Raw genomic sequence first — 22,107 nt, 5'->3', positions numbered from 1 at the left:
CCGATGACACCAATCGCTAAAAATCTACGATCTTGAGTTATAAACAAGCGAGTTAATTTTTTGAAGGTAAAATCCCTGCTCGTTGAACTTCTCTCTCTCTCTCGCTCCGTAGGGCGGGTAGGAGAGAACCCTGGGAACGAGGTTGTGTAACTGATTTGCTATTTTCCACACTCGTTTTCAGACCAGACCTCTAAAATCCAAATCCGTTTTCGGACCTGGCCTTTAGACAGAAATTATGTCATCATTTCGTGGATTATAGCGCAAACAAAACATTTCGTTAATTGCAATTCGAATCGCATATTTCTACTTCATTCTCTATTCACTCGGAATTGAAACGATAAATTCGTTCATACACTCCCGTAGTTCCCTCGAAAACCATACCCGATTCCGGACCAAAATAGGCGAAGTGTATACCCGTTTTCAGGCCAAAAAAGGAGGGTTAGGGTAAGACATACGATGAGTCCTATGAGGCAAGTAGTAACGGCTGCTGCACACAGCCGACATAAAGAAAAATATTTTTACATATCCTATGCGATCAGGGCAAAGTCGGGTGACCGGAAAGAGGTTTTGTGTACGTGGTTTTAGCACGCCTACTTCGGTTTGGTTTTGCTGCGATATATTATGGTTCTCCAATAGTTTTGTGCCTTGTATTTCTGTAGATTAATATTACCCTAATGTTCATTAAAAAATAAATCTTTTGTCAAAAAGAAACACAGTCAAAGATGCCGCTCCCTTCCCCGGTGGCGCAAACTTTTCACCACCGGACAGGCCCGGACTGGTATTGGAATGCCGAAGTAATGTAGTTTCTAACAATCGATTCTATTGGTGGATACTAGTGGAAGCCAACTGACTAGCCTATCAAATTGCGCGTTATTTTTGAAGTCCATAAGTTGCAACACAATTTTTCTTCTGCAAAACTATTCTCTTGTGGATTTAGTAAAAAGCTCCAAAGCATTGCACAAGTGAGTTAACCACTAAAGTAAAGTAACAAAAGAGCTTGATTTTCAATATGTTTTTACCCGCTGTCGAGGGCCCGGGACTGGGTTGTTCGTGATAAAACTTATGATATGCAGCCAACTGTCAAGATTACAAGTAAACTTGAAGACGTCGCATGAGTGTATCACCTTTTTCTTTTTGTTATTAGGCTTTAAGAAGGTATTTTTAACCCGATAGAATATCAAAACTATCATCAGATAACTCTTCCACGCTGGCTACCGCCATTGTTAGCAGCAATTCAAATCCCGCTTCTGTGACTCAGCGTGTGACGTATGATCATAGCTCTGCTCTGATTGGATATTACGGAGAAGGCGTGAAAATATTCCGCGAAAGCTATTTCTATAAAAAATTTTTCGTCGGAAAGGGTTGACTCCAAGGGCTTATATGGGAGATGGACGGTCCAAGTAATCGGCTCCTGCTGTCAGGTGTTTTGCATCACCCGGCCGTTTCAGTTTTTTGGAATTAATTAAAATTGGAAAAAGGAGCAGAATTTCCTTTAACAGGCTTGAGCAAAACAACAGCACTGCAAACCGGAATGACACGTTTTGGGACATGTGGCTACCTCCTCTTAAGGCTCAGTGGGGAGCACTAAGCGAGAGAAAGCGAGAAACGCGAGAGTAGCCTGCGAGCAAGCTCTCCTATCTCGGCGAGTGAAGCGAGTCTCGCGAGAACACGCGCGCGAGCGGCGAAGTCGCGAGGGGGTGCTCGCGCGTTCTCGCGAGGCTCACTTCGCTTTCCCAAATAGGAGAGCTTGGACTTGGTGCCCAATGATTATCGTGAGGTTAGGCTCGTTTCTTAACACATAGAACACATTTTACATGCAAAGTTTGCTAAACCGGTTTTTTTTTTGACTTTTTGTTATAGGCAACAGCTATTTTATTCGGCTAAATTAAATAAGACAGTCCGAAACCAAGTTGTGCCATAGTTGAGCAAACTTGTGTGTGTGGTTCAACATCCGTTTCTGTTAGGTTCCACCGGTTTTGCAGTGATAAGTTCGGTACACAGGCTTGCTCTGAAATATATTTTATGCCGGCAGAAATGTTCACCGATTTCCGTTTCTGGGCCTAGACCTTCCACGGTTTTTTCAACTGTTAACATGGACTAATTAGGGAAAATTCATCCATGAGTAAAATTGCTAAATTTGAGAATGACATGTCCTTGATACGTCCTAAGGGACGAAGATGAAATGGGTACGTATCTCGACCTTAGATGTGTCAGAAACAACAATATCTTCAATTATACAAAATTTCGACCAGGGTCTTCGTTCAATCCCCCCGGTGGGTAGAAAACGAAGACCCCCCTCAAAATCACTTGGAAACAGCTAGAAACCGCTTTTGACGACTTCTAGACACTAAAGGACTGCAAGAAACAACATGGCTCCTGACGATTTTCAATTATACAAAATTTTGACCCAGATCTTCGTCTGAGTTAATGCCCAGCCTTGTTTCTATCAGCTTCAACATTTTTATTACTGACGATAGAAACGTTTCCGAGATTTTATTACGGCCAGTTTGCGCGTGAACCTGAAAACACATCATGTTTTGTGTGAATCTTCTTTGTTCTTTGAGCCAAGTATTTTGTACGTGAATTGTATTACAACTTCACTTAATAAACTTGTATTGAAATAACTTTGTACCGAAAAAAACCGGTAACCCGTGTAAGTACCTGTTGTCTTGCAAACTCTTAATGAAAAGTGCTGTCACACACACTCCAGCCACTTGTTTCAGTGTCCTTCGGAAAAGCCCTGCACAGAAGAGAAACGCTTCGCCAATAAAATTCTAGACTCTTCACAGCTCTTGAGTTCTTCTCTAAACATCACACACAGGGGCACCCAACGGGAATATAGTTCAAAACCACTTAAACACAGCACTGTTGAACGTATTTTAGTATTCAAACGGTAGATATACTGCCGGAATATTTTTATCCCCTAAAAATTTTTCATCCGTTTGGATCCTAGCTGAAAGTCTAGTGATCCGAAAATTATAGGGATCAAAACTTACTTTTTCGAAAATTTTAGCCAGAAAAAAGGCTCTGGAAAATTCTAGGTAACCTTTTTAGGGTAAAAATCTGTTAAAAATGGACAATTATACCATTTTTTAGATGTTCGAAAATCCTAGGAGAGGCAGGCAAGCAAGAAATCTTACAACAAATGTACCGAAAATTTTAGATCTCAAATCGTCTTACGAACAGATATTTTCGGAATATTGACGTTGGGAGCCCCTGTACACAGGAGGGATGTGAGAAACTGCAACGAGTGCGAGCACAAGGGAGCGTTGTCCCAGGGAAAAGAAAGGTCTTACACTTCTCCTTATTGAACCCGCTTACTACGGACACTTTCTGTGGCACGGTCTCCTAAGTGTCTTACTCTGTATTAACGGAGTTTGACTGTACCACGAGTTTAATAAGTATTGCTATGAATTCTACAAAGTAAAACTAAAATGAAACAGAAACTCTTTCCATAGAATTTCGGATTTCTTCTGACATTAAATGACCACGTCACTCGGGAGATCTTAATGTTGTCATGGGTTTAATCGTCAGGAGCCGTGTTGTTTCTTACACTCCTTTAGTGTCTAGAAGCCGTTAAAAGCAGTTTCCAGCCGTTTCCAAGTGATTTTGAGGGGGGTCTTCGTTTTCTTCACACAGGGGGGATTGCGTAGAAAACGAAGACCCTGGTCGAAATTTTGTATAATTCAAGATATTGTTTTTTTCTTTCGTACACATCTAAGGTCGAGATACCCGTTTCTAGATATTTATAAGTGATTTTGAGGGGGATCTTCGTTTTTGGGTCTTAGGTCTTAGGTCTTCGTTTTCTACTCACCCGCTGCACACAGCGGGTTTACATGGTAAACTGCCCCATATCCTCTGCGATCAGGGCAAAGTCGGGTGACCGGAAAGAGGTTTTGTGCACGTGGTTTTAGCACGCCTACTTGGTTTGGTTTTGCTACGATATTTTATGGTTCTCCTATAGTTTTGTGTATTTCTGTAGGTTAATATTATCGTAACATTCATTAAAAAATAAATCTTTTGTCAAAAAGAAACGGATTTCCGCTATGACGAAAACACAGTCAAAGAAGCCGCTCCCTTCCCCCGGTGGCGCAAACTTTTCACCACCGGACAGGCCCGGACTTGTATTGGAATGCCGAAGTAATGTAGTTTCTAACGATTGATTCTATTGGTGGATACTACTGGAAGCCAATTGACTAGCCAATCAAATTTCGCGTTATTTTTGAAGGCCATAAGTTGCATCACAAGTTTTCTTCTGCCAAATACTCTTCGCTGGGTTAGTGACTTTCTAGTTTTAAGAGATGTTTTCTTAGCAGATGCGATGAGATTAAGTGTTTTCGTGGCCCTTTTGGTGAGTATGTGTTTCTCTTGGACAAGATAGGTGAATGTTTGTGCTGTTAGTGAAAGATATCCAACCTCAATCGAAACAACTGCGTCGTCTGACACACATGGACTTAACACCGATAAAACACCCACTAGGCCACTAGAAAATCTAATTTATGCTGTCTCCACAATCATCTAAAATAGGGATTTTTTTCTCCTCTGCTTCAAATATGTCGTCTGTACTGTCAAAACTGAAGTTGTAGTGTCGTGTTTGATGGTAAACTTGAATGCAAATGTTGTCCTCAGTTCAAAGGTGCTTCGTTTGCTCTTTTGAACAGGCTCACAGCGTGGATAAATTTGTGGAATTTTTTTCTCGTAATATGCGGCAAAAATGTTGACATCCCAAGCTTACTTCACTACAGAAGCAAACATTTTTCTATTGGTGAAACATTTTATTTTTGTATCTTAGTTTATTGTTACCAAGGATAGTATCGGTAGCTAACGATCATTAACCTAACCACGCTTCACTTGACTTTTGACAATGCTTCATACACCAAGGAAGCCACCACCTTTGATGTCTTAATCAAACCTCAGCTCATACAGCACTAAGCTAAAGTTAGCTGGGTCGATTTGTAAACCTATTATTCAATTCAAACTTTAACTTCTAGGAACTGACATTACTTTTAAGACCAAACTTGGTTTGCCTTTAGCTATTTTTAAACCTTTTTTGTTTATATTTGTTTATTAATAACTCCCTTGAGGAATTCAAATTATTTCTCAATGAAAGTTTTTATAATTCAGGTCATTTAGCACCATGGAGCTTTTGAAACCACAGAGTTGACGGCAGTGAAAAGGTTACTTATTAAGCAAAATGGAGTTCTTCTTACCACATCACTTATATTATTCCAACTCCTTTTTTTGCTGAATTTTGGTGAATTTTCATTGGTTCGAATTTACATGAAATTGAAGGTCATGCAGCCGAAGATCAAAAACAAATCCACACTTCCAGTATGTGAATAAACCATACCAGATCAAATATGTATCAGTCTACATGAAGTGTTACAGTGTGTTAACGCTTTAAGTCCCAATAGTGACCGACATCAATTTTCTCCTAATGATATCCATACAATGTCAAGAGATTAGGTTATGAGAATTAATAAAATGATCACCTAAGAGAAAATGCTTTGATCTTTTGTCACATTCTCTCAACTCATTCTTTAAGGAAATATATAGAAATCAGTTTGGAGAATTTGTATGTGGATATTGGGGCTTAAATGGTTAACAGTCAAGCCTCTACTAATGGCCCCCTCTCTCCACAATGGCCACCTCTCTACATTTGCCACTTTTTTTGGCAAACAGTCTATACAGTGACTCTTGTTTAAAACTCTCTATAGTGGCCACTTTGGTCTGTCCTCAAGATGGCAATTGTGGAGAGGTTCAGCTGTAATTTATACAATCTATCGTTGATTAATTTTGCTGTGAAGAGTAAGATGGATGGGGAAGGGACAGGGTGGCAAGGAGGTTTTCCGTGACTTGTTTATTATTAATGGTACCCAAATTATCAGCTTGATGCATAGCAGCATGATGGGTGATTTACTATTTTCACAACATGTGACACGTGATTTTCTTATGAAAATTCTGTAATGGTTGTAACCTTTCAGTTGCTCAGAACTTGTGAAAGAAAGTAATATTGGTGTGCCTCATTTTGCATTAACAGAGACAATATATTTCTTTGCATTCTGTTTCAGTGTTGGGCATGTGGCCTGGTGTGTGGACTGAGTTGTCCTACAGGACAGTTTCGTTCATCAGTTTCTGGACTTTGCTGCAATCTTTGTCCTGCAGGCCACTTTATGAGCAAAGAATGCCAGACGTCAGCTAATGACACACAGTGCTTGCCTTGCCGTTCAGGCACATACAATGCGAAAGAAAATAAAGATACGGCATGTCGTAACTGTAGAACATCCTGTCGAGATCAGAAGGAAACAATAGTGAAAAATTGCTCTTCAATTAGTGATATTCAATGCAAGTGTTCAGATAACTATTATCGAGATCCACATTCACTTCAATGCAGAAAATGCACATCATGTATGAAAAAGGGCTTAGTGTCGGTATCTCGTTGTGAAGAATACAAGGATGCAGTATGTAAGGCTTGTGGCAAGGTAAGACAATAGTTGTAGGCTGCTTTTATGTGATAAGGTTCATGTTGGTAATCCTCTATTTTCACTGTCAAGTCCAGAACGTGGGAAGTGAAGGAAGATAAATGTACAAAAAGCCTCGCCAAGAGTCTTTGCGATATGTCGTATGCAAGATATTAGGAAAAAAAGTTTCACCAAAATTTATATAGCTTTGTATGACAGTGCCACTTTGGTGTCCCTTTGAGGGGCATAAATCTGGCCGCCGGAAACCAACAGAAACATCTGTCTAATGTGAGTTTTCCTACAAATGCTTGTATTCATTGCTTGAGGAACTCATGAAGATTAGAGTAATATATATTCTGAGAGAGGAATGTTCAGGTAACAGAATCTCAAAAAATCGGTAATGTTTTTATCCCACGTAAGAGCTTTCCTGGTAATTTGCAAAAATAAAAGTGTTTAGGTGGTGTAATACCTCATACATGGAAGTAGAAACTCGGAAGAACTAATAGTTTCTTAGTTTGAATTTTGGTGACCTCATTGTGAAAACCGGGAATACATTCAAAGGTTTGAACTCAACTGAGGGATTTCTTGCGCCCCGATTCAAGGCTGTGCTCTCAGAAAAGTTGAAAAGAGCCCAGACCTCTGAACCTGTGAAATCCAGGGTGCACAGCATATGATTTACATGAAGAAGGTAAGATTTTCTAGTCACTTAGGAGCAAAAGTTAGGCACCCGGAGCCACTGGGCACTGTTAGCGTACAGCCTTGCGATTGGTCAAGAGCAATATTGGTCGGTAATTATATGATAAATATATTTGGAGAAGAGAGAGAAAATTTTGTATCTGGTAGTTCTATTTCTTATGCATAAACACCATTGAAATACCAAACCATTTCACATATATCGTTTTCTTTCTGTGAAAGGTGCGATTTATCTTGTTTTGTAGCCATAGTGATGGTGATCTTTTCATGTGCGAAGATAACATGTTATTTTCTCATGTGAAGATATCATGTTGTCCATTTGCATTTTTCTGTTTTAAATTGTGGTTCTTCTGCAACTGTCTTTATGTTATTATCTTTTCAGGAAGACTTTGTATTAAATAATCTGTGTGTACCATGCGATCGCTGCCATAAAGGAGAGTTTGTGGTGGAGGAGTGTTCGCCAAAACGAAACACTGTTTGTAGGAAACTTCCAACAAGTACACCCCCTTCCTCTTCTCCACATATTACCTCTCAAGAACCAGTTACTGGGACTAAGCTTGTTGAAAGAGGTACTGTACATGCCATGTAATTGTTACAAGACAAAATTAAATTCAGGTTAATAGTTTTGAACCTTGTTGACTCTCGATTTCCTTTGTCTCCTTTAGAAGACAGTCCAAAACGTGTACATTGTCTTGTTGATTATCTTATAATCAAAGAAGAAAGAGAATTTGATCACCCAAACGTACAGAAAAAATTCTGAGTTCACTGATCCACAGTAAAAAAATATTTCCAATAATTGATTCATTGCAACATCAACATGTTGAAAATTTCAACCATTGAATTCTTTACAGAAACGTATGAACACCATCCCTGATAGTAAGTGCAAACCAAATCTTTACTGTTTTCCTATTAGTCATAGCCGAATAGAGTTTCTAAAACAAAAGAAATAGGCATGTTTGATTGGTTAGAATAATTGAGGACACCAAAGAGAGCCATATGCCACTCTCAGGAATTTGAGGAGATAAAAGTTATGAGAATTTGAGGAGATAAAAGTTATGGGACTCTTGGTTGGGAAAAGGTTATTCCAAAAACTACCTGCTGTTCTGTAGACTTGTAGTTTTAATATTAGGCTTTTACTGCAGATTTGTGCTGCCAGGACTTTGTATAGAAGTGTGAGAGTACTTTTTTCTTAGCGTTAATTTGCTTCATGTCCCTTCATTGAAAGTTGTTATAAAAAGGAATTGATGTTCTTACTAATTTATATTTTGCAGCTGACCTTAACCCAACACCAGCTGAGATTAAAGCGCAAAAGAGGTTTCAGGATGAGATGTGGGGGTATCGTGCTGTCATAATGCTATTAGTGTTGATCATATTAGGCCTGGTTCTTCACCAGAAAATAAACTTATGCCAAACAATTAAAACTAAAGTCACCACCCTGAAGAAATGCTCGGGTCCAAAAGGTGAGGAAGCTTTTACAACTTTGAAGCATTTAAGCTTTTCAAAAATGTAGTGAATAGCATGAGGTTGCCCCTTTGATGTTAACATCTTGTAGTCGTAAAGAAGTTTTTATCTCACTTTAAATAATTGTACGACTGATACTGACACTTTTGTGGCATCTTTATTTCAGAATCATGTGCTGTGTCAGCTGGTACCCCATTGCTTATAAAAGGTAACTGTGATTAAGCTTGATTGTAGTATCAACCAGAGAACTGTCTCCGTTATGATGGGTGCTGCTATTAAAGTATGTGAAAGTAGCTAGGCCTGTCGCTAAGGGGGTTGTCCACACCTGGTGCTGGGGAATGAGTACTTGGGTACAGTACAGAGTGGTGTTGTGTTTACACAACCTGAGTACCTGATATGTCACTGTGTACATGGTTACTCCATTTTGCCCTGTCAGGTGCCATTTTGAAACATGAGCTGAGCAGCAAGTACAAAGCATTGGACTGTCCCAGAACTAACAAAATGGTGTGCATACAGGAACTTACTGCCAGCTTTTGTCGCTGAGTACAAGGTCTTGACCTCATCATCAGGCACTGTTCCTGAATGCTAGCATTAATACTTGAAAAATGGGTGTGTTCACATAAGGGCCCAGCGAGTACCATACTCAGGCACCATGCCTAGGTGTCTATGATTTCAAGGTGCGGGTACAAGATTCTTGTTAACTGCCAGGAATGGCTAAAAAATGGACCTTTTTCAATTTTGAGCCACTTACTGTGAACAGGGTAAAGTGAAGGATTGAGTGGGACTGCCTAAAACTGCCTTCAGGATTGGAGGGCTAAGTCATTTACTTGTATTTTCTAGTTAATGTGGCAAACATCCTGTATATTGCTAGGACTACTTATGCACAGTGATGTACTCTAACAAAAGGAAAGACATCAGTGATAGCATCTCTTCTCTTTCTTTTTGTTCAAATAGAAAATAACTTCAAATTCAGTAAAACCCGAGCAGATGTGACCGAGAGGCTAGCAATGCACCTAAACGCAAGCAAGGATTGGAAGAGGCTGGCGGGTCTTATGAATTATAGCAGCGTATATACACAAAATTGGGAACTCACACCATGCGAGGCAACCCAAAAGCTGTTGCAGGACTGGTCACAGCGCTCAGATGCCACAGTCTTTACTCTGTACCAGTTCTTGAAGGAGCTCCGTAGGGATGATGCCGCGTCGTTGCTTTTGCCATACCTTACTGGTCAAGTTCCCGAGTGTGAGACTGTGTAAGGAGAATTCATGTTTGTCCTTGACCTTCAGCTTCACTCTTGCGATACTTAAAGGGGCTATTTCACATGGATAATGCTGCCATTTCTGTCCTAAAGTCATTACCAAGTAACTTAACCCATACACAAAATGCTCCTGAAGAGTTCTAAAGAACATATATAACACAATTTCATGAGGGAGCACTATAAAACCATGATGATTTTTGGATGGATTTTAGCAGGCTTTAAAAAGGTCGGCCCAACGTTATCAACTTGCAATCCATGTCCATCCTTGCCGTCCATTGCAACAGAAGACAGGAAACAATTTCAATGCCTAAATATAGGCTTAAATAACGAAACTGGACCATTATTTCTGGAGTTTAATTGATGCAAAAAAAGTTTTAGCTTTTAGCAAATAGTGTGAAATAGCCCCTTTTTCAAGTGTAAATTTCTGGACATGGGTGTTTCTTGTTACTGTGAAAACATAACTACTTTGGACAACTGTTCTGCTGTAGTGTGAGGAACTTTCATTCAGTGCTGTTGTAGGGGACCATTAAAGTAGCCTGCAAATACAGCCATCTCTTCTTGCTCCTAGCCATTAGGGAAAGTTCACAGGAGAGATGTCTACCCCACAACATCAGAGACTCCATAATGATGATGTAAAACAATGTTTGCTTGATTAATTTGGTAGTCATGCGGTTTCAATATTTGTTTTTGTTCATATGAGTTGAGTTCTTCTGTGAACCAGCTGCAGCAAAACTCAAATGCTTTTTCTAAAGAAGAATGTATTCCACACGGAATAATGACTGTTGATTTAGATTCATAGTGTTTTCATTTGACCTTTGTGACTGTTTGTCTTTTGTCCGTCATTGGCAAACAATAACTACTGCGTCAACCAATCAGGGCTCCTTACCAGATTCCAGACAGTTTTTATGTAATCAGAAATTCTGTTCTTGGGCCACAGACATCTCTTCTGCGAACCTTTCCCAGTGCAGTGGCGGATCCAGGGGGAGGGTCAGGGGGTCCAGACCCCCCTATCAGACCTTACGCTTGTTTGAGACTGAAATTCTTACATCGACAGGATCATCATATATCATTTTTTAACTGTCTGATTTTTTAACGAAACGCGCATTGCATTTTGCCACTAAACTGAATTCCAGGGATATTCAAAAATGTAATAAATTATTGTTTTTGAGTATCCTCCTATGATCTGTTCACCTCTTCTCACAAAGCAGTTTTTCCCGCGCCAATGGCGGGCGACCGGCATTCACAGATTGAGAAACAAGTGGTTGTCTCTGCTTTTTCAGCTGGTCGAGAATTATGGCGACAACTCGGCCGATAATGTGCAACTGCAACTGGTGGGAGGGGATATGGGGGAGAAGTAATTTGCTACCAAAAAGTCCCAAAACAGTCCATTCTGAACCAAAGTTTGGACCCCCCCCCCCCCCCCCCCCCCCCATCAAAAATTCTTGGATCCACCCCTGTACTGGCAAGGAATCAGGTGAGGTGGGTGCATTTGCAGGCTAAACTATTTGTGGATCAATATGTAACAGCATGAAACTGTCCTTGATTTTGAACCAGTAAGGAATGGTTCTAGGGCACAAATGGTTTACTCACTGGCATGGCAAGTATGTGTGAGGTGGTGTTAAAGGTATGAAAGTTATTTTCATGCTGTCCAGTCCTTTTCCTACTCTGCCACCAGAGGGCCCCAGAGAGCTTGCTAGCAGGCAAATCATGTATGTATACAAACAATGTAGTATAGCTGATAGAAATGATTTTTTTTAATACATAGTTGTACTTATCAATTTGCGAGGAATTTTCAATGGTATTGTTATGGTATTTTTCTATTATTGCAAACAAAAAAAATTCAAGGAATATTTTTTTAATGCAAAGTAGGTGCATGTAAATAATAATTATAGTGAAGTTTGTTTCAAAAAGGATTTTAATGTTTCTTTTATAAGGAAAAAGTAACAGTTTATACTTGGACCAGAGTTTCTCTGTGTTTGTGGGTTTTTAAAGAAAAAATTATTTTCCTGAGGTGCGGGATTGGTGATCGTAACAATGTGAATAATGATTATAATTATTATTTTGTACACGTGATCAAATTCTCTTGCAATTAAGAGACAAGCAGCTTATCAAGGCATGTAAATATTAATTAAAAGGCTATTTTTTATCATTGTTTTTCCACAAAGACAACAGAGTTTATTTTTTACTCTTGAGAAAAGTGATTGTCAAGACTTCACCTCAAAATGTTATGTCTACCTATTTCCTTGATTAATCAATCAAGGAGGTTTATTTTTTCATTGCTTCAAAAAATAGGTTAAGTGTTGATTACGGAGGAGAATGTACAGTATGTCAAAAAAAATGTTTGGACAGCATTGCAATTTGTGGTACTAGGTGTGTTTTTATATATCCTGAAGTATTTACAAATTTGCCGTTATAGGACCTTTTTCTCATTTTTAGCCAGGTTATGTTCTGAAAAGTTGCTTGGCTGTGAGTAGTTCTTCTGGTCTACATGTCTGGCTCACCATGCTTGTAGACTTTCTTCTTTTAAGGAAAGTGGAAAAAGCCTATTCGCAGTCAAGAAAGTTGTTTAAGTTGTTAAGTATAGACAGAAGAAAACAAAGCAAAATATTGTCAAGTTAGCATGATGTTTATTTGACAAATCACTCCATTGAAAACAAAATTAAGTTATGTCGCAAGTTAGTCTTAATTTATTCATGGCACAATAATGGGGCTATGTCACAAGGGTGTTGCAGTTTGAGGTCATTTTTGTGCTAAAGTTAGACTGAAAAACAGTCGGTATTTTTGCGTATTCAAGTCAGTGGAGCAGTCAAGCAAAAGGTCTGGAACGAGGCTGTAAACAGAGAGCAAGACTGGGGAGAGATGCTAAAAGTACGCCCAACGGGCGTGTGAGGCTTGCGCTTTGCATGTGTAACACTCTTACGCCATGCTTTACCCATTTCTTTACTGATTTTGAGAAAAAAATGACTGTTTTGCAGTCTATGCTAAAGTCATTAATTACTGCCTTTGCCTAGACACAAAATGCTTCCATAGCGTTATGGATATGATATCAAACAAATTTCATCAGAGAGCACTTAACGTAATAATTTTGGTGATTTTGGTTGGCATAGCATTAAAACTTGAAATAGTTGGCCCAACTTTTTCAAGTTTCAATCTATGCCCATCCATAGCAATAGGTGACAGGAAACAGTTTTGATAATTATAATGTCTCAAATGACAGAAGTGTGACATTATTTTTGGAATTCAACTGATGCAAAGAAGTTTTAGCTTTTAAAAAACATAGCAAATAGCATGACATAGCCCCTCTAACCATATAACAAGTAGACCATAATAGGCCTTTTACATTAGTTGATCACGTGATCAACTTTCGGTAAACACGATAAACTCTCATGTTGTTTTATGTTATAAAACTCTTCTTGTGAGAAAAACTCTTATTGACACCCAGTCACACTTGAATGGTTTTCCGTACAACTCCTTGTAATTTCTGAATTTTTCAAACTGTTGTTAATCTTTCCTTTACCCATTCAAAGTGCCTGTTATGAATTAAAAGGAGATTTGAGCCCCAAAATTGGCAAGGATTTGTATGGAAAACAATTCAAGCATGACTAGGTGGCAAAAGTTGTTTTTCTCATACAAATCCAATCTAATTTTTGGCAACCATTGCAATTGCTGCTTTTGAGATGCTGAAAATTTAAAGGTTACCTAGTTTTAATATGCTCTTAATTCAGCTCGTGCTAAGAAAATTTTTCAAAAGCGAACTGTTTTCGTGTTTACCCAAAGTTGACCACGTGATCAACTAATGTAAAAGGCCTATTATGTTAAATCCTCAAATTTTTACAAGTTCGCCCACAAGCCTTAAAATATATGTTGCCTTGTTTCAATTAATCTTATTTGATTCAGTAAATTTTGGTGATTGGGAACGCCATGTAGGTGTAATGAAATGTACATTCAAATGAATGAGATAATCAGTTTTTGTAAGTGTAGTAATTTTAGATTATTAACGCAGGGATGTTCTTAACCCTTAAGTCTATATACGCTCTAATTTTGTTAGCTTTTTCAACTATCCATTAACCCTTCTTATCCAATAATGATGAGCCTTAATATTATGTAGTGTTTGATACATTGAAATTCTTATTTTGAAATGTCAAAATCAGTTGACATGACATGACAATTTTATATGTAGAAAATGTGATTTAGGATACTCTCCTATGGTCTTGATTTCTTGAAGAAGTCTTGAAATTTGCCCTTGAAAAAGTCTGGAAAATAGAGATCAAGTCTGGAAAAATGGTAAAAAGTCTTGAGTTTTTTAAAAGTTACAGCAAGTGCTTTATATGTGAATATTTTTTTCATTTTGGTCTCAATTGTTTTTCAACCTTGCCTGTACGTTTGCGGTGCATCATAAAAAAAGCCCTGTGTTTGTGTTTTTTAAGGCCTCTCTAGATCACCTACTTGATGACCCTGAGTCTGGAAAAAGAAATTATTGTTTTGGAAAAGGTCTGGGAAAAGTCTTGGGTTTGGAATCCAAAAATCTGTACAAAACCTGCACATTTAAAGGATTTTGTGAAGCTTTGACTCTACCTAGCAAATACTACAGAAGGCTAATTTCAATATTGAATATTTAAGGGTTAATTGGAATAATATTATTTTAGCAGATTATAATGAATGATTCTGTATTTACCCTAATAAATTAACTGTTTTCTTGCCGGTAGGGCTTTTAGGGGCTAGCAGCACTAATCAACAGTTATAAGATTACAGTATATTTTTCAAAAAAAAAAAACTAGTTATTTTACATCTTACAGCCCTTGCAGATTCCCTTGAAAATGGGAAATTATAACAAAACCAGTGAATGTAGCTTGTGACAACAGTATATTATTTAATTAGATGGACGAAATGGAGGAATATTTAAGCGATGAAGTTTATGGAGTGTTGCCAATTAAACCATTTAGCAAATTATTGGTTAATGTTAGGTAACTAACTGGCAAAGTCAGTTTTAGTTAGAGCTGCATCCTAAGCAGTTTATGGAGCCAATAGTTATTCTGCCAATTTGTTATACATTGGAAAACTGTATTTAATAAAAAAAATGACTGAAATTAAAGGTCAGATTCTTTTTGCCAAGTGCTTGCTTGACTTGTCTCAGTCGAGAATAAATAATAGTGGACCCCTGTTGTCTTCATTAATGCGCAGAGTAAAGAAGTTGTTCTAAACAACTGGAGGCAAATAAAGACAAAGTTCGAGGTATGATACAAATTTTAATTATTAGAAATTTGCGCCTTCTCGTTCTCTCTATAAAGCATATACTCTTCCAATCTCTCCATTGACTCAGGCGATCCGTGCCTTCTAACGTAGGCCTGTCAGTTCAGAACAAGGAAAAAGCAAGATTACAAGAAATGACTTAAATGCTCTTAACTAGAATTAATGTGCATGTTTTAACCATTAGCATAAGTTGCTGATACCCCATAAGTGTCTTGTCTATTGTTGTTATTCTGTTGTCCAGTCAACTGCGTTGTTCTATCGTGTAGTCTATTTTGTTCTTGTATTATTTCCCAGTCTATCACATTGTCCTGTTGTTCAGTTATTGTCCAGTCTATTGTGTTATAATTCTGGTGTCCAGTTTATTGTGTTACCGTAAAATTCTGAAAATAAGCCTGGGGGCTTATATTTTTCAAAGGCCCTTTTTGAGGGGCTTATATTGGGAGGGGCTTATGTATGGAGGGAAATTCGCGTTTCAAAATCGATTGTGCTAGCTTGAAGTGGGAAGGAAATTTACCATTTTTGCTTTGTTTTACTTTGTATTCGAGGGCAAATTTCAAGTACAAGCCCCCCACCCCCCCCCCCCCCCCCCCCGGGGGGGGGGGGGGGGCTTATATTCGGAGTGGCGATTTAACGGAGGGTTTTTTTGCATTATGACTTGGGGGGGTGGGGGGGGGGGGGTTATATTTGGAGGGGCTTATTTTTGGCATTTTATGGTATGTTATTTTCCAGTCTATTAGGGTATACCATTGTCCATTCTACTGCATGATTATTTTATGGTCTAGTCTATGGTGCTGTTCTTTAGTCTGGTTTATTGTGTTATGCTACTGAGCAGTCTCTTGTGTTGTTCAGTTAATCCTATTGTCCAGTTTATTCTTCATGTTCTATTGCTTGGTCTACAGAGTTTTTTCGCATGACGTTACGGCAGCCATATTAGTGTCCCAAAACAATGGAACAGCGGCCACGCTGGGGTCCCAAACCAGTCCTGTGGGAGTTGAGTTCCTTTCTTATGCAAATGCTTTCGTTTATTCCAATAAATTTGGATAGATGCTGGCCATGTGAGTGAAAACACACTATTGTTTTGCTAATGTCCAGTCTATCGTTCTGTTCAATTCCCCTGTCAACTGGGTTGCTTTCTATTCCCTGGTCTTTTGTTGGATGTGTTGTTTGTTTGCATTTTTTTCACTGACTGTCCATTCTATTAATTTCATTCACTGTTAGAACCATTCATAACTTACCCGCAACATAAACAATCCTTTAAGATTGTTTCTGATTGCTTGTTCAGCTATCTTACTGTAGGGATGTAGAAGATGATGAAGTTTTACCACTTCCACGCAGTCTTCCCAACTGTCAAGAAAAAAGTGACTGTTAAATGGCACGTTAAGTTCATACTTAAACCAAATTTCAACAAAATGTTAAAAGTCCAAATTCACTAATATTGTGAGAGCTTTGCCTGTGAATTCCAATAGAGTTTTTATAATGAAAAAAGCACTTAAAGCAAAAACGTGATGCATAATTATTTTATTTACCCTGCTAACAGAGTCTCCTTCGATCTTCCTTGAAGCGACTCTGCTAGCAGTCATTTTTAAAAAGTGGACAAATCTTGTGTGATGTGAGTATATGTGATGAAGTAAATATGTGATGATAGATGCTATTATATTTTAACGCCCACAATTTGCATTATTAAACATATCAAGTCAAGTCAGTTAAAACAATTCCTTACAGGTCTCTCGTCATCATGTCTTCAATTAGTTCCATTATTCTTTGAGCCTTTACAAGGTAATAAACCAGTCCTCCAAAGTGTCTCGTTGATCTCAAAAGATCAAACTTGTCACTGAGTACAATGTCTTCATAAGTCTTGTGATGTACCTGGTGTAAAGAGAGAAATACACCCTAAGATCAAACTTTGTATTCTCATTTGTTGCCCCTATATATTTCCTATAAGAGTGGTAGTGAGAATTGATTGAAGTTCTTGAAGTATCAACTCCTTGTATCTTGTGTGATCATGTCCATAATTCCCATGACCTCTCTGTTTTACAAAGCATTGATATTACAAGGAGAAATTTGATGCTGGTCACTCTTAAGGCTTAATTAGAGGATTAATACAGTTGAACTTTCATGTACAACCACCTCTTATAATTAAAGACAACCTCCCATAAGCAACCAACAACTATCCACAGTGCCAAAATTATCCCTGTCAAAGCCCTATTATTAGAACCTTTCAAAAACGACCATCTTTCATAATCAAACAAAACCACTTTTTGGCCCGACAGTCTTATAGTTATGCATTGCTTTTAACTTCTACTATAAAGCAACTACCTGACTCATGGCATGGTCTCTTTGCTTTATGTACTATGCCACTCAGGGTAGAAAAAGAACTTTCAGTGACAACACACAAGCATATACTGTAAAATTCTGAAAATAAGCCCCTCCATATATAAGCTCCTCCAAATATAAGCCCCCCAAAACGGTAACGCAAAAAACCCTTCCTTAAATCACCCCTCCAAATATAAGCCCGCCGGGGGCTTGTATTTGGAAATATCCCTCAAATACAAAGTTAAACAAAGTAAAAACAGTAAATTTACATCCAACTATAAGGCTAGCCCAATCGATTTTGAAACACAAATTTTCCTCCATAGATAAGTCCCTCCATATTATAAGCCCCTCCAAAAATAAGCCCCTCAAAAAGGGTGAAAAATATAACCCCTGGGGCTTATTTTCAGAGTTTTAAGGTAACTTCTAAGAAATTCCATGCAATAAATAATTTCTCTGCCAAAAAGAATATGTATCCGGACCTCTTCTCAGAAAAGACCTCCTGTGGTTTCATTCTCTTACAGGCTAACACTTTCCATAAGCGACCACTAAATCTTTTCATTTTGGTGGTCTCTCAAGGGAGGTTACCGGTAAGTTCAACTAATTCGATTAACCCAAAAAGTAAAGGGATTAAAAAGCTGAAAAATGTTTCCTCTTAGTATATTTTGTTTTTACTTACTCTGATATAATCTGCTGAATCAGGCTCAAACTGTACAACTGTCAGATCAAGAGCATCTTCATGGCGATTCTGTTGAAACACTCTCTGCGAAACAGAAGAAATACAGCTTTTAAACAGCTGACTTGGAAACAAAATACCACAACCTTTCTATCGAGTTTCCCCTCCCTTTTAACATTTCTCCTGTTGAACAGTCAAGAACTTAATGCCTCTAACTGACATGACACGAGAAGTGACTGTAAAAATTCTAGACTTTCAGGCCACTTCACGACCTAAAGACCTCACTCCGCTTGCTTATTATTTATAAAACTCCACTTAGAGTTGCGTGACGACACTAAAGACCGCTGTGTAGCAGACTAGTCGACTTGTGGCAATTCTATAAACATTCCTGCACAGAACCATAATAATAATTTATTATTCAGAACCAACTGTACCAAAATAATAGTGATTAGCAGATTGCATAAACTCAATTGGAGTTACTTTATCCATTAAGTTTACATTACCTTAAGGTTTTCATCTTTTAGCAGTTCAGGTATTTCATGTTTTCTCCCTGGTTTCGGAAAGTATATCTGATTCATTCTGTCCCTTTCCTCCCACCTGGCTTTTCGTAATCTTCCATTTGCCTCTCTTATGGTTATTAACCTGGTCTGAATAAGAAATAAACACTCAAAGTTTTAATTAAAAAAGTACAGTCAACTGTTGCTTAACCTCATACAGTGTGACAGGCAAAACCGTGAACACTTGAAATATGTCAGGGATGTTTATTGTGCTATGACCAATCACAGCAAAGATCAAGATGTGAACTGGCCACAGAACCACAAACTAATTGATGACCTTGCTTGTGGTTGATTGGCTTTTTTTCTTGGAACACAATAACATAATATTCCTGGTGTTTACGATTTTCCTGTTTTGACTGTAAGTCCCAAATTTATATCTGCATAGTACACATTCTTAAGACTTAAATCTCCATACATAATTTTTGTGAAAAATTTAGTTGTAAGAATTTGTTAAAAGATCGATCATTTTCCCTTCCCTTCTCTTTTATTAACTCTCATAACCCTTCTCCTTGATTATAATATATTGATACCTATGTTATAGGAAGAGAATTGGTCAGAGATGGTTCTATAAAATGGACACCTGGCCCCAGATGTTGAGAAGGTGGATAGTACTATCCACAGACGGTATACACCTAATTGCAATAACGTTGTCATAGAAAAAAGCAAAAAGCAAAAAGCAGAAAGCAGAAAGCCAAATAGGAATTAATTAGACATGTGATTTACATTTGCGTATTTTAATAATTTAACAATTATTTAAGAAGTCATTCACAATAACAAGAAATAATTCTGTAATTCCGCGCTGTAAGATTCCGCACATGAAACACTGATGTGTGTAACAAAAGGGTCCTGACAAACGAGGCTTGGTTTGTGGCGCGGGAGAGGAACTGGCGGAGGAACGCCTCACCCTCTCCGCGATGGAAAGTCCTGCCTACACCCCTGATTTGTTGCTTGAAAATAGCCCTTATGCATGTTACGTCACACAAGCAAATTTCACCACCAAGCCTCGTTTTGAAATTAAAAATAAGCGAAGTTTCACAGAAATGAATTCCCAAGGCAGTAGAGTTGAAAAGAATACCCACGCACAAAAAGTGCAAATGCAAAAAATTTTGTTCACAAACGAGGCCTGTTGGTGAAATTTACTCGTCTGACGTAATCATGCATAGGGGCTATTGTGATCTGATAGTGTTGTGCACTACAAACCATACACAGAATGGCTTTTCTATTTAGCATTAAACGAAGAGACGCGTCGCGTTCCTGAAATTTACCCCAGGCTATATTTATTGAAAAAAAATGGAGCCATTTTTTCTTCAGTAGTTATCCGATTTACGTTTGTAATTAGAGCACCTTTGAAATCCGCTAGATGAATCAGCCTCGAATTGCATTAGAATGACACCAAGAAACTGATGCAAATGATTTGGCTTTCATATTACGTGATTAATATTCAGCTATAAGCGTGTGTGTTGTGAATGTTGCAAGCAATGATAATTTAATGCTAATTAATTCCTATTTGGCTTTTTGCTTTTTTCTATGACAACCTTATTGCAATTAGGTGTAAATCTCTATCCAGTGGGTAGTGGTTTCCTTAATACTTATCCACAGGATGGAGATTTTTCCAATGGATAGTGCTATACACCTCTTGAACACCTGGGGCCTGGTGTATGACCCAGGCTTTTGTAAGATGGTGACTCTAAGACAGACAGTTGGGGTTGGTCACGACATTTAACAGGAATAGCAATGCGAATGTCAAAATAGCAATGGGTTTGATACACAAAACAAAAAAGCTGCTGTTACCCAGAAAGAGCACTTCTGTAATCATTAATCTTACCCTGTTGCACACACTGGTACTAATATCAGTGAAGACATAACTCGTCTCAGAAAAATGAGCTATGTCCTTATTTTCTTCCAACACTTCATCGATCTCCTGCCGTTCTTCCATCACAGGTGGCATTTGAAGTAATTTTTCAGCTTTCCCTTCAATTTCTTGTTGAGCCTAAAAGAAAAAAAAATACATAAAAATATATGAAAACATTCTCTCTGATAAACACCTCACTAAAACAGACATCTGAAGTGGGACAGTGACTAGCTCCAGACGTCTGTTCCACAAGACCTAGGATTTCACAGAAACGAAAGTTTCCAGTACTGTGTTGTTTCAGCCTTAGGGATCCATTTACAAGATTTTTTTTTCACACAGCTACTTAACTAGTAGGGCAATTCTTAAGTTATGACTCGTATATGTAACTGAAATGTTTAGCATCTATCAGGTCCATCTGGAATCATTCCCAAAAAGCATTATACACTGATTTATTGCTTCCAGCGCCGAGAAAAAAATATCAGTTTCAAAAATTAAAAATATTTATGTGATAGGTTCCCATGAATAAACAACTATTCACAGAACCAAAAAATTGTTACTGATGGTTTCCGATGATCTCTGGGCACGGAACCAAACTATTGTTTTCCATGGGAATTGAAATTCTGGGGCTTGGTTTTAGAGAGGAGAGACCCTGAGAATTTGAGCTAACTGCTCTGTAACACATGCCAATAAAAGAGGAGGAATTAAGCCCCCCCCCCCCCACCCTCTGCCCACCACATACATACCCCTCCCCCTGCTCTAAAAGAAAAATGTGTCAGCAGTCAAATGGCCGATAATCGCCTGACTGTTGGCTGAGATACTGCAGAAATATCTTCAAATAAGTAAAAGGTGTAGGATTTCTGTACAACTCCATAACATGCATAACTTAACATAAGCTTACATGTACATTGTACGCATGTGTCAAATAGTATCACAGGCAGCCCAAGCTCGAAATATGAAACCCATAAAACGGCCATAAATCGGCCCGTGGACCACACAGGAGAGACGTAAAACACATTTTAAGTAAGGTAAGCTGTTTTTTGTTGAAATCCTTTCATTTTCGTAGGTTAGAGAAACGATAGGTTTTTTCCTATACAAATCCTTACATTTTGAATGTTACGCAACAACGCCGATGCTCGCCAATGCTCACATTTCGAGCTTGGGCTACCTATGATAGTATGAAAAATATGCTACAGGTATAATAAATGTATGGGGTTGTACGGAAATCTTACAGCAAAAGTACCCTTTGAAGTAAAAAAGATGTATCTCTAACCTGTAGAAACTCGGAATCTGTCATTAATTTGTATGTGGGAACAGTCAGATCTTGTTTGCGTGCAGAGTAGATTTTGTCCAAGTTGCGACCCGTGATTTTCTTCAAAATGGATCTTACATCTTTGTTATCGAAAGTTAGAAAGTTCCGATGGCTTTTAGAAGATTCATTCACGCAAAAGGACCTTGAAACTAGCAATCGTAAAGGAGTTTTAAAAAGGCGAAATCTACAAGAGGTCGCCATGTTGATTATTTCACCATACATGACGTACTGTGTAGTGGTAACAGTGCACTGCTGACCAATCTTATTTCATTGGGGATGG

At 38.3% G+C, this 22,107-nt stretch overlaps 3 protein-coding genes across 3 annotated transcripts in view; 1 reads left to right on the top strand and 2 right to left on the bottom strand.

Moving 5' to 3' along the window:
- Window positions 1-22,107, bottom strand: part of LOC140943727 (ATP-dependent RNA helicase DDX19A-like) — a 112,161-nt gene that overhangs the window by 32,309 nt on the left and 57,745 nt on the right. The gene's annotated exons all lie outside the window — the stretch shown is intronic.
- On the top strand, window positions 4,322-10,072 carry LOC140937749 (tumor necrosis factor receptor superfamily member 16-like). Its single transcript, XM_073387350.1, has 6 exons — window positions 4,322-4,351; window positions 6,072-6,482; window positions 7,537-7,723; window positions 8,426-8,614; window positions 8,782-8,823; window positions 9,570-10,072. Exons 1-6 carry the CDS (start codon window positions 4,322-4,324, stop codon window positions 9,869-9,871), a joined length of 1,161 nt encoding a protein of 386 aa, XP_073243451.1. The 3' UTR covers window positions 9,872-10,072.
- Window positions 14,088-22,037, bottom strand: LOC140943682 (small ribosomal subunit protein mS22-like). The gene is made up of 7 exons (XM_073392798.1): window positions 21,789-22,037; window positions 20,492-20,656; window positions 18,613-18,756; window positions 18,113-18,196; window positions 16,844-16,989; window positions 16,359-16,467; window positions 14,088-15,218 (listed from the first exon to the last, which is right to left on the bottom strand). Exons 1-7 carry the CDS (start codon window positions 22,026-22,028, stop codon window positions 15,120-15,122), a joined length of 987 nt encoding a protein of 328 aa, XP_073248899.1. The 5' UTR covers window positions 22,029-22,037; the 3' UTR covers window positions 14,088-15,119.

The sequence above is a fragment of the Porites lutea genome, chromosome 1 (genome assembly GCF_958299795.1).
Source record: "Porites lutea chromosome 1, jaPorLute2.1, whole genome shotgun sequence".
NCBI classification, from domain to species: domain Eukaryota; kingdom Metazoa; phylum Cnidaria; class Anthozoa; order Scleractinia; family Poritidae; genus Porites; species Porites lutea.
The sequence above is the reverse complement of the archived record's forward strand: the minus strand, read 5'-3'. Positions and strand labels throughout refer to the sequence as shown.